General features: G+C 38.5%; 1 protein-coding gene across 1 annotated transcript in view; it reads left to right on the forward strand.

Annotated features, from left to right (window-relative positions):
- Positions 1-13,831, forward strand: part of ACACA (acetyl-CoA carboxylase alpha) — a 231,897-nt gene that overhangs the window by 82,204 nt on the left and 135,862 nt on the right. Inside the window, exons 25-28 of the mRNA XM_018556784.1 lie at positions 1-113; positions 209-322; positions 6,995-7,084; positions 8,246-8,364. Coding sequence (XP_018412286.1) covers positions 1-113; positions 209-322; positions 6,995-7,084; positions 8,246-8,364 — 436 coding nt within the window. The remainder of the gene's footprint in view (positions 114-208; positions 323-6,994; positions 7,085-8,245; positions 8,365-13,831) is intronic.

Genomic DNA, 13,831 nt, shown 5'->3' on the forward strand with positions numbered 1-13,831 from the left:
ATCAGCTGTGTGGCCGGGACCCAACATTAACAGATGAGCTGCTCAATATCCTGACAGAACTCACTCAGCTGAGTAAAACAACTAATGCCAAGGTGGCTCTGCGAGCCAGACAGGTATATGTGCTGCTATTTTGTAAACTCTCTGGCTGCCTGCATGTTCCACTGTGTTTATTTCACTGTACTTTACATTTTTTTAATACTTTCCACAGGTCCTTATTGCTTCACATCTGCCTTCATATGAACTCCGTCACAACCAAGTGGAGTCGATTTTTCTCTCTGCTATTGATATGTATGGGCACCAGTTTTGTATTGAAAATCTTCAGGTAAGTTCATCATGCTTTACACATTAGAAAGCATTAACACGTCTCTGGCCTCAATGGAGCTTACAAACTATTGTCTCTGCAACTGCCATATAAGCACACACACATTTCAGAGCCTATTTTTAGATAGAAGCCAATAAATATACTATTAATTATTGAATGTGTTAAAGGATAGTGGCACAACCAGAAGAAACTCACAGGGATTCCAACTTCTGACTGAAACTGCATGGCAGTAGTTTGAGGAAACGTACTGAAGGAAATGTGGGGACTGCCACTGCTAACTGCTTTTTATAAAAATAAATGCTGGGCTGCTATGGTGGCCCTTTTGGTTTCATTAGTTTTTAAGTCAATGACTTAGAGCGAGCATACCAATCAGGAGCTTTGGCTTCACTCGAACATCATTGCCTCCATGCTTGACTTGGGATGGGGAACTATTGAAAAAAAAGATTGCCAGGCAAGCAGCCTTTTCAGAAGGAACCAGCAATGGCAGCCTTCATATATCTCTAAGCATAGGCTTCCTTTAGTAAGTAAACTACTATGCCACCCACCATTTTGACTGGTATCATATTATTTCAAAATGTGCTTAAATAAAGGATGCATTTAAAATAATTGAAGTACAGATGCTCTTCCATATGTTTCTACTAGGGATGCACCGAAATTCCGTCCGCCGAAACATATCGGGCGAAAATGGCACTTTTGGCAAAATGCCGACAGTGCCATCTTTTGGCCAAAATTGCAGTGCACGCCTGGTTCTCTCCTCCCCGCACTTTGTGCTGCTCTGTGTCCCTTCTGACACAGTGCAGCGTCCAGCGGGGAGGAGAGAAACTGTCAGAGGAGGCTGAGCACCTCCCCGCCGGCTCAGCCTCCTGTGAGAGCCAATCTAGGGTGGAGAGCAGGTACAAACATTCAGCGATCAGTGATTGCTGACTGGACATAGTATGAGTTGCTATGTATCATTTATGAATGAATAGGAAGTGATCTACATCACTTCCTGTTCATTCTAAATTGTGGACATAATAACTCATACTATATCCAGAATGTATGAATGAACTGGAACACTAAGTATAGAGAATTCCTGTTCACTTATAACAGGGGAGGCTGAAAAAGAGATTGAGGACTCAATCTCTTTTTTCTATTTTAAAAGGAAAAATAATTTCACCAAATCCCCCAAAGGTAAAGTTAAAAAATAAAAATATTTAACAAAAAGAAATAAATAAAAATCAAATTTGACACAGGTTCTAATCTTTCCTTAAAAAAAAAGAAGTTATGTCTCAAGTTCTACCTCATGATCGCATATCCACAGTTGTCTTTTGGTTATTTAGACTTGTTTAAAGGTGAAATCTGGGCATGATAAGTTTAATTATATTTCTTAATATAGCCACAAAGTATTTAAATCCACTTCATGTGTGCCAAACGCCTTTTCAAAGCTAGTTATTACCTTGTAAACATTGAGGTGACATCATAACTGTTCTGCGCATAACCTGAGCAGAATCCAGAGCTGTGGGAGGGACTCCGCATGCTTTATCCACTACAGGCTGCCTGCAGAAAACTACAGGAGGGCGAACACACCAGTCACCCTGCACAAGGATAGGGAGCAATAATGACTGGTCTTCATTATAGGAAGCTTTAGCATAGAAGTACAGTTTCATACTGAATTACTGCACAGATCTAAAAGAAATATTCAAAGCATGCCCAAGATTCAAGGATACACATGCCTCTTGTATTTAGACAATATCTGCTTATGCTGTTCAGCTCAGCTTTTAGTAGTGTAATCACATAGACTGGCTTGTGTAATAAAGTAGTGCAAAGAGCATGTGCACAGTGCAGTAGCCATAACTTTGCCTTTCATTAGTGTAATAAATAAATAAGGACCCTAAAGTGTCTATTTAAAAAACATGGTTGTACATTCACTTAGAGCTGCAGCTAACGATTATTTTCAAAATCGATTAGTTAGCCGATTATTACTGGCTTTTGGAGCCTGAAACAAGCAAAGCACAATAAAAGTGGATAGTATTTTTTTTTTTAAAGAAAAAAAATGTGTCCCATTTATAATGGCACTAAAATTTAGAATTTTTATACAAAGCATTGTGCAGTTATTTACAAATGAAATACAAGCTTTTTTTTTTTAGTCTATTTCCTTTTATTTTATGTATTTACTCTAGTTCCAAAAACACAAGTTTTCCTGTGGAAAACTATATTTCTTTATTGATAATTGAGGGGCACAGGAATGTAGTAATTCTTGGATGTTTGGGTTATACTGCTGCCTTTAGGAGGTTTGAACACTGGCAAACAAAAAACATTAAACTAGCCCTCGTATATGCACATGGACATCTGAGGCTGTAGAGCATAACATTCGGGTATATTTCAGCCAGGAGGCACAGGTGCTGTGTCCTAGAAGGTTGGACATGTTTTGCTCAGCTCTACTGAAAAAAACTCTATTTTTATTATTATTATTATTACATAGTATTTATATAGCGCCAACAGTTTGCGCAGCGCTTTACAATATAAGGAAGACATTACAGTTACAATACAATTCAAGACAAGATGGTAAAGAGGGCCCTGCCCCTGAGGGCTTAAAATCTAAAAGAGGAGGGGGAAATGATACATGTGGTAGCTGTGGTAATGAATTATGTGAGACTAACTATAATTTTGCCTTTTTAGGTTTAGTTTTTTTTCTTCCTTTAAGACATTGCATTGCTATTTCTTCTTCAATAGCTTCAATAAAGATTTTAAAAAGACCTGCTTGAGCTTTTCTGTACCCAGCAGCTATCCAGATTGGCGTATCCTTAGCAACAGCTTTGGAGGCTGTAGCTGGACCAAAAAGTGTGTGGCTAGCTTGGAATGTGTACACTGGGCTGTGTATTGTGGTGCTTTAAAGACATCTGTCTACTGCGTTAGCCGCAGAGTGTTGCTTAGGTCCAGAGCCATGGCACAGCCTCTGGTGTGACCCAGTCTCTGAAGACTCACACAGTTTGTAAGATCATCCTGCCTGAAGTAGATTGATGTTTGGAAGCCATATACGGAACCTGATGCAGGGCTTGCCTGGAATGTGATCTTTGGGAACTGGGATCTGCATTGTGGCCCTTTTAGAACTATGTGTACTGTATTAATTAGTCACATAGTGCTCTCCAGGTTCAGAGCCATGGCACAGCCTCTGGTGTGACCCAGGCTCTGAGAACTAACGTGGCAAGACCAGTAAGGCTGAAGACCTGGAAGCTACATTGCATGGCAGTTGGTACCGTGCTATTTTATAATTCCTACCACCGCCATCTTACTGCAGTGACAGTTAAGACTGTGGGATCTGAGTGATGAAGTCATCTTGTTAGGTGAGGTGGTGCATGCAAATGTTTTGTGCTCTTTCTGTCCTGGGGGAAGCATCTTCCGTTCCACTGTCTTTAGTGACTTGGTCACCTCCAGCTGCCTGTGACCCTCATTAGCACCGGCTGCTTGGGACTTTGGGACTTTGAGTACGCGCGGCCTTGCTTCACTTTTGTCATAAGTGTTCTCTGCTATGTGATGCAACATGTCTTTTGATGCACAGAGGATAGTCCCGCTGCAACAGGTGATCTCAGGCCATACTCCTCCATCATTGCTAGGGTTATGGATCAGTATTTCCAGAAGGAACAGATGCCTACGATTTAGATTCTGGGACCCCTATTAGAGGTACTGTATACCACAAAACAGGTTGATGATGTTCTTATGTTTAGGGATTTTAATGACTATTGGTAGGCTTTTCTACTTAGGTCTCAGTTTGAGTGATCCTGTATAACTTTCTGTTCCTTATTGGTGCTGAGTTTTATGAATACATACCAGTGTGGATCAACTTTCTTAAATGAGACAGCTCCATCTTGTTAAACTCTTGTGTCCTGGAGGTTTTGGAACATTTGTCTGATGCCCTGCATTTCAGCTGTGATGATATTTGGCAAGCATTTAAGCTTGTGTGTCATATGGGCAACATGTATGTACAGATGCGTAGGGCGCTTTGGCTAAATGAATGGCATGCCAAGGATATGAAAAAGGAACATTCATCTAAACCTTTAAGGGTAGGTACCTCTTTGGTTCTGCCCTTGACACTGCTATTCCTGATGCATGTAGTGCTTGAGATGTGTGCCTGCCTCAAAGCAGGAGATCTTGGGATGAGGTGGAGAAAATCCATTCTTCATCTACTATAGTAGTACCTCATAGATGGCCATGGTCTACCCTTCACTTAAGGTAGCAGATCATGCAGATGAGTCAGAGGACTTTTTGCCTTACGAACAGTAGCTTTCAAGTTTCAAGTGGGTGGTTGTTTGTTTGCTCTGCTCGGATTCCTTAAGGTTTGTCTTCTAGCAGTTTGTGTGCTTAGACTTGCCCTTGTAGCTCCACTTCAAATCTTTAGATCGGGCATCTTTATTTAGTAACCTTGTTCTAGCATTATTGCATCAAGAAATGTTTGCGTTACTGCACCCTGGGATCTCGTGATTCCTACCATGGTAAAAATGTATCCTCAGGAGTGATATCTTATTCAGTCCCACACTGGAGTGCTTTTTTATTATCTTGGGTTGCTCTACTTGCAATGCTTTACTCTTTCTTTTAAGCCCTATACCTCTTGTGACTTGCTAGATCGTTGCTTTTTGAGAGCCTGACTCTTCAGTGTACGCTTGTAGTTTTACACCCTACCATGGCACCCTACGTATGTCTACCCTTGTGCCCTTTTTTTCCCTAGCTTCTCATTGTGGAATGCACAGAAGACCATCTATGCGAAAAGTCTATGTCCTAGTTTTTGCAGTTTCATGGGATTATGAGGGAAATTCCTTTTCACATAGTCCCCCTTCTCATGTTATTCTTTATCATGTTCTACATCTGACTGCTTTTGAACGTCCCAAATGTCTAAGAAATACTACATTCCTGTATCCCTCAACGGAAAATAACTAAAATAAAGAATTTTGTACTTGCTGAAAAATCTTTTTTCATTGAGAAACACAGGTTTTGCCCCTCTGTGTTATTTGCCTTATGTACTGCTCGCTCACAAAACTGAAGCACAGCGATTGAGACTAGGTTCACACCTAGGTGATTTATCGCACATTGCATTCAGTTTTATGGAAGCTGGTCACACCTTTTGCGATTTGTCGCGTGGTAGAAATCGCCTGTCGTGCAAAAAGGTGCAGGAGTTATTTTCGGGCGGTTGTCGCATGGCTTGGGTCCCATAGATATCTCTATGCATTGAAAACCTTGCGACAACCGCGTGAAAACAGCTCACCAGCTTAATCGCCTAGGTGTGAACCTAGCCTGAAAGAATGGGTTATATGGGGGCTGGCTTAACACAAATAACATACTATAACCCAAATGTCCAAGAATTACTACATTCCTGTGTCCCTCAATGGGCAAGAAAAAGATTTAACGGTAAGTATAAACATCTTATTTTTCACTCCTTTTTTTTTAACACTGATTATTTTTTTTTCTTCTAATGGGGATCTGGATCAGGTCACTGAAAACCTGCTCCAGGACCTCATGCAGATTTTAAACAACACATCACTTCTCACAGTGATCCATTGCTAGCACTGATCAGCCAGCAATTAATCACTAATAGGAGTGATGTAGTGCTGCAGGTGGTGGCTGGAGATGCTGAGTCTGGTGCTGTTTTAAAACAGCTCTGGGACAAATAGCCACTGTCCCTGTGCCATATTAAATGGCACCTGGGATTTGAGTGGTTAATAGGGAAAATCCACAATTTTGATCATATTGCTCTGCTAAATTAACTGCGTGCGTTCAGAGATTATCACACTTTTTCTCAAAATATCACTTGTTACTAGTATGCATTAACCGATTTTATAAGTCGTCTGGTGACACAGAATATGGAACTGATCCATTTGGAGACAAAATAAAAAAAATAGAAATAAAGGTGTTCGGTAGTTAACTGCTCATTTGATGCTGGGAAATAATGATCCCGCACCTAATCAATTTTTTTTCTTAGACATTTAAGTGACTAGTTCCATTTTAAAATCATTAGGGCCCAGTAAGAGGCTTGTAGGGACAGCCTAATAACCATTTAGACCCTAATTCCTCTGATTTTCAGGATGTCCTGTACTGCCATGTAGGTCTATTGTATATCCTGTTATACGACGCTGCATATATGTGGTGATTATAGAGTAAAATAAAATTCAAGGAAAATATACATTATTCCCATCAGAACTTTTTATGCCATTTGATAAAATGGCATTGGTTGTTGTTGCTATTCATTTTTATTACCTTTTTAAATTGCTATTTTTTCACATCTGATTGGTAAATAATGTAAAGTCATTGGTACTGTACGTCATTGTTGGTAAGTAGTGTAAACGCCTTGTTTTGTTTTAGTTTTGGATAAAGTAGGAACAATTAGACCCATTGTCAACTTGTTATTGCTGAACCAGTTTTGTTCTGGTAATCATTGTCACCGAGTTGTCACCACAGTAGGAGGTAATGGAAAATTATGCAGTTGGGACACCGCTCCAGGGTCAGGGACACTGGCAGCATAAAATAACCTGATAGGTTTGACTTTTTACTGGACATACTCTTTAATGTGGCTCACATGCTGGCAAATGTTATAAAACCTCCGTTCAAAGCAAAAATGTCTATTACAGTAAAATCATTAAGATGTTTGAAAAAGTAGTTGCAGCTTGCTTTATGACTTAGTTTTGTTGTTGTTTTTTTCCCCAGAAACTTATTCTGTCTGAGACCTCTATCTTTGATGTCCTACCCAACTTTTTCTACCATAGCAATCAGGTTGTAACAATGGCTGCACTTGAGGTAAGTTTATCTACTTCAAATGCCATCTGTCCACAGAAGATTATACTCTAAACCCCCACATGAGATATTAGTCCGGTACATAAGATATATGTACATAAAGTAGATCCCTCCCTTGCTTATCCTAGTACTGGCTGCATCAGCTTTTCATCTTCACTGTCCTATGGTTGCAGTCCCTTGAAATATAATGTGCCTTATGCATTTGTGTGGAAGCTTATGTGTGTGTATATATGGAAATGTACCAGTGATTGGAGATTACATGCTGCAAAGGTGAGGTTGCATAAAAACCAGGAACAAATGTGATTGGGTCTGTAATTACCCAATAAAAACTGTTTTACTTAATACATTTTACTAAAGATACAACTGTTAATGCTTATCAAGGAGCAGGCACTTGACACTTCAGTGTGATTTTTAAAAACTTTGTAATGGGGTAAAAAAAAATCAAATCATAACACAGATTTCTTGGATAATAGACACATACAGCACTGCTGCATGAGAAAATGTTTTGCATTCCATTATCATAATGGTAGGAACCAGGTTGCGTTACAATGAAGGCACCTTGCAATGCATGCACATACCCTTCTGGTGTTGCTTCAGTGCTCAAATAGCAGGGCATTGTTTTTTTTTTCCTGGTACTGTCACAAATTGACTTTCTAACTCCCACATCCTGCAGCTTTCTATTAACCAGCAGGTTTTTCCATCCTAGGAATGAACCAATAGAAAAGTGCAGGAACGGGTAGCATAGGTTCTCATACTTCCATTAGCCTATTTAGTACCATTATTGTACTGAAAGGTTTTAATTTCAAAGGGCTGTCAATTGAATTACAATTACATTATTCTGTTGAATTATTCTGTTTTCTGTTTAACTTTAAAACGCAGCCAAACGTGTGTGTAGTAAGTGTTTGTATATGCCTAAACAAAAATATGGTAATCAGCAAATCAGCCAGTGACTATAATGATGGAGTTCCTTACCTTTTCAAAGCCTTACTAGAATTACATCTTATTTGCCATGGATTCTTAATACCTACAATTCCCTCTCAGGTAGCCTTAGTTTTTATTCCAAAAATGTCAAGAATTGCTCTTTTAGTGCTCAATTTATTTCTGCCATGTTAACTATGCTAATATGTAGTATCATCATTACTTTTGTTATGATTGTTATTTCAGGTGTATGTTCGAAGGGCATATATTGCATATGAGCTAAATAGTGTGCAGCATCGACAACTGAAGGATAATACATGCGTTGTTGAGTTTCAGTTTATGTTACCAACATCCCACCCAAACAGGTTGGTGTTCACAATTCAATTTTTATACAGTTCTACAAATGTACAGGAGCCACTGTACAAATGGAGGGAAGGAAAAGTGAGATTTAGGGAAGGAAAAGTGAGATTTAAAGTCATATACTTGTTTTAGTTTGCTAATCTGAACTAGAATTGGATTGCGTCTGGTCCCTAGGTGGGACTTCATGTTTAGCTTAATGCCACAGGTGGTTTACTAAGCATTGTGGGCACAGTTCTCCTTATTTTCTGGATTCTCTTGATTAATAATACCTTAAATGTGTTGCACATTTCAAGTGCAGGGTGTTCAGTCACAACATGTCTTAACTGGATATGTGTTTGTAAAATGCTTGCCTCTATATTCATTACCATCATTACAAACAGCATGATAAAACCGAAGGATACTATTCTTGCATTAACCTAAAAGGACCTGGAGAAGGTTAAAGACTTGATGTATATTTCTATAATGTTCAGTTCCAGTTGTTTTTTTTTTACTTCGTTAATCAAATATACTACACTCTGGTGGGGCTCCACAGAGTAGGGACTAAATATGCTGAATTAAGCTTTAAAGGGAATGTGTTGTGGTTCCTTCCTTCTTTTTTCACATGTTTACAGGCTCTCCACACCCATTAAAAAAAGCCCATTGTGTACAGACCTCAGTAGTTCAAGTTGCAGTTAAAAAAGTGATTAATCGTACATATGAAGCCACACCGCTGCTTCAAGGCACCTCTGTTGTTGCTTACCCCAATGACTCCTTCATTATTGGACAGATAAAGCTGAACAATAGATAGGCAGTTACTTATCTAGCGTCTTGAGGTAACACATGCTATGTACTTTGTGCACTGTGGTGTAATTATTTCTGAATATCACCCCAACGCACCTGTGCTGCAGCACACCACAACACACGGCAACACACTACTGTGCATTTTGTTACTAAAAGTGCATGCGCTTCTTCGTTATGTTTTGATGTGTCAGGAAGCCTGTTCAAATGAATAGGTTGCCTTAACAGAATGCATATTAATGTGTGACATGATGCATCACAAAGATGTAAATGGACCCTATATAGAGTGGTTTAAATAACATCTAAAATATTAGTTTAAGTTGATCCAGAGCTATTCTAGTTTCCCTTCAAGTATCAGGACCCATGCACTTTCTTTATCAAGATATTGTGACTTGCATATACAGGTCTCAAATGTTGCACTTAACATGTAACATGATGCAAGTCACAGTATAGAAAAAGTTGTTTCATGAAGACAAAAGTGTGCTGGTAAAATCCTGTACTCATATTTGCCACAATCCACTCACTAGTTGCTACAGCATCCTGCCCTGAGTTGTCGAAACTAGTATAGTTTGCGATGAAGATATATTGATTGATTGTTGAAGTGGACCCTGATATTTTCCTTTTTTAAAACACGCAAAACTGCTACATTTTAAAAGAAATATATTTTAAAGAAACTATGTCATGAGAGAAGTATTGAGGCGGCTATTGCTTGTTCCCTGGCTGTGGCTTTCTTTAGTACTTTAAGTCACTGATCTGGTTCATGGATGTTGTAAATGAGGGTCAGAAAAGTGTCAGGATTCCATATCACTGCACTTGTTTTGGGTCAGTCCCTCAGAAAGCATTGAAGCCAATACATCAGCATGCCAGCCAGAGAGAAGGCCAGCAATGGCAGTCCCCATATATCTCATATATCAGTGAAGTGTTAATAGGAATGTTTATTTTTTTTCAGTCATATTTTATTATATATGTATTTGAGATCCAGATGAAGTTATTCTTATTTTCTATGATTGTGTTTTTGTGTAGTTTGCAATTCTGTATGTTCATTGGGACAGCTTTATTTCATTCAGCCCACTTCCTCTGAGCCCTGGCAGCCTTGGACCCTCCCAAAACCTGTAACTGGACAGTTAAAGGAGAAGCAGCATGTTGATGAGCTCATCTGTCTATCATTTTGCTTTCTCTTCCTATCAGTATGCATGTTTCTTGTCAGAACATGAATTGATTGGCTCCTTGTGCTGCTTCTCTCTCTCTCACACTCCAGCCCTGCTGTACAGGGACTATAAGAGGCTGACGTCAGGTCATATTTAGGTACTTACGTTGCTTGCTTTTTAAAAAAAAGTACATTTAGTGATGTATTAATGATTACACTCTTTAATTTTAAAAAAATATTTAAAAATGTGTATTTATATCTACCTGGAGTACAACTTAGTAAGTACTACATCTGTGACAGCAGGTAGCTGTAAACAGTCTCTTGGCTGCTATAGCAGCCGGGTATGTGTTTATACTCCCACAGCTGATTGTTGGTTTTAAGTAGAAATGAATTGGTCAATCACTTCTACACTCCTTTCTTCCCAGCAGTTTATTATTGACGGCTAACTCCAAATTGATGACCTGCAGTGGCTTTAAAGCGTCACCTATGGACAATTTGGGGTGCCAAACTTTTTTGCTCATCGCTTCATTTGTGCACACAATTTTGAGGCTTGAAATGTTTACTCGGCATTATATCATCTTTTATATTTGACAAAAAAATGGGTATTATATAATTTTTGTGCACCAAAAATAATTTTAATGCAATGTTTACAGAAAATGTTTGGTTTGATAATAATTGCAACTGCCACCAATTTATTCTCCAGGGTCTGCGCTATCAGAACATATATAATGCAGGCCTGAAAAATGTGTGCAACAGCTCTGGCAGCAAATGGGTTAGGTACCAATCTTCTGAATGGAGCCCTTTGCACCTTCATGTTTTAGTGCAGTTTGTTAAAGTTTTCTAAGAGCCTTTAATTTTGTCTTTTGAAAATGTGTATTGCATGGGAATAAATGGTAACACCTGCTCACTAAGATGACATGACAAATTATAAATGCACATTAAATGAACAATCAAAATGCATTAAAACCTACATATTTTCCAGTGCAGAGGTGAGAATGCCCTCTTAAATCGTAAGATTTCTACTAATTCTGGGAAAGGTTGGGTATCTCCAGTTCTTGCACTAGTGTTGGTAGAGTATATACTTAACATTGAAAAACCAAATGCCAAATGCAAATATTTCTTCTCTTCCTTGGTTAGTATGTGTTATATAGCCTTTTTGGTTAGTATTGCTTCTATAGCGCTAAAACTATGTATATGTTAGTCAGCGTGACAACTATCCTTTTTTTTTTTTTTAGAGTTTCCAACTAACAGGAGCATATCCTGAAAATCTGCAATATAAATATCCCAAAATATTGCTCATATATTTCCATAGCTGTTGTTTTTTTATCGGAAAACTCTATTGTGCAAATATTGAAGTCTATAAGGGGGAAGCCTATTAGCAGGTTCAACTTTTGTCAAAAAAAAGGCATGTGAAGCAGGGCACTGCCATGTGGGACATCGGGACCTTTTTCATGTTTCAATGGTGACTTGAAAAAATAGAAACCCTCTGAATTATAGGCGTGGGGCACGCTTTAAAGCTGTACATGGTGCTACAGAACAGTATGATTTTTAAAGACCGCCTTTGTGACACCCTACCACTGGCAACACATATTTGGCTGAATAATTAATTTTTTTTTCATTAACAGTGAGATTGTTCCAGTTGTTGCTGATGCAAATCTATCCTGCCCCTGGCAAATCTGTATCAAGCTCCTAAGAATTAAGAGACCACAGATTTTCAAGATTATGTAAAATGGACCAGTGAAAGGACAGTTTTAATGAGCAAGACTAGGTTGAAATACTGTATACTACAGACACAAAGCATAGGCAGATGTTTTACTACAATAATGAAGAAACTGTATATGATAAAGCCATGTAAAATGGTCTAGGGGAAGGACACTTTAATGAACAAGACTAGGTTGAAATTTATAAGACAGTTAACTACACAATGCACAGGCATACTACAACAATTAAGAGACTGCAGATGATAGAGCAGGTTAAAATTGGCCACTAGCAGAACAGTTTTAATGAGCAAGACTAGGCTGAAATATACAAGAGATACAGGGCACAGACAGTGGTTTTACTACAAGAATTAAGAAACTGCAGATAAAAAAGCAAAATTGGAGGGTGGCAGGACAGTTTTAATTATGGGAAATAGACTTTTATATAAATTTTAATATGGGGGATTGGATGCTGTGGTGAAACAAAACAAAAAAAGTGGTAAACAAAAAAAATATAAATGCAAATGTGCTCTTTTTAATTTCCAACATTGCAGTGGCATGCTGCAAGCAAAAGGCAGCATCAAAAACAGATGGTCAGCAACAAGGGAACGCTGTTCAAACGTCAAAAAAACTAAACAAACTAAAATTAAAGCTAGAGCTGACAATCAGAATTAAAGTACAGTTTCCTAACTGACCCTTATTTTTCCCTATGCAGTTTGTCCTGATATTTGCCCTTCTAGTCCTGCTGGCCATAGATAAAAGGCTATGAAGTGCACTCTAGCTGAAAAAAAAATGGTCTGGTTCATTTGCACATAGATTTGCTGGGACTGTGAGTTTTAAACCAACAGAATTTGCCCCAAATCCATGGTTGCAATTAGGGATGTCCCGATACCGATGCTAGTATCGGAATCGGGCCCGATGCAGGGCATTTTGACAAGTACTTGTCAAAATGAAATCAATATGAACCTCATCCCTAGTGATCTGCATTTTTACTTTATGAAACTGTTGAAATGCCATAAATGCCTCGCCCCTTCCCCCAAGTTACTCCCTATATAGTGAGATTCTACAGGCTTACCTGTGTTACATTTTCTCTTTATTAGAAGAGACCTTACTCTATACTGTATACATTCCTCCTCCTATGTTATCAGTCAATTTACTTTTTATTTTATCTTTATATTGGAATTTTGTTTTGTAGTAGTGTTAGAGGCTGCTTTGACAGTATGAGCGCACTAGATGGCAGTGTTTAGCCATACATGAAAGTGGCAGCCACCAGTCAATACTATTCCGTAATTCTAGTGTCAACCCTTTTTGCAGCAGATGACAAAAGCATTTAACCACTTTAGTGTATTAGTGGATCCAGTAAAGCCACTCTCACTTTGTTAAATGGCCATGGTTGTGGTAGTAATGAGTATCATGATTGTGCTTTATTTACTCAGTGCCAGGTAGAATTTTAATTGGGACATTTCAGTTAAATTTACAAAGTGGTATCAGTGGTGAGAGAACTTGTCATTTAAGAGCTTACTACTTACACAAATAGGACAAATCATGAATTAAGATGGAATGTAATGCGTGTGATCTCTGAAAACTGATAGACAGGAGACTTTATGGAAATAATATTATTCATTATTATTATAATTGTACTGTTGTGTTTCTCTGGTGAAACTAATATAGGTTAACTGCGTAAATATTTTTCTAGGACATTTCCTTGTTTATGTAAAGGTATTGGACAACCTTAGCGTTTGTGCTTGTATTTAATGGAGACCTATATTTGATTATGGCTGATACAAATACAACCAGTAGCCTATTTACAGACCCTAAGTGCACTGCTGACAAGCGTTGGGATCTGTACTA

This window comes from Nanorana parkeri, unplaced genomic scaffold (assembly GCF_000935625.1).
Source record: "Nanorana parkeri isolate BGI_ZX_2015 unplaced genomic scaffold, ASM93562v1 scaffold252, whole genome shotgun sequence".
NCBI classification, from domain to species: Eukaryota; Metazoa; Chordata; class Amphibia; order Anura; family Dicroglossidae; genus Nanorana; species Nanorana parkeri.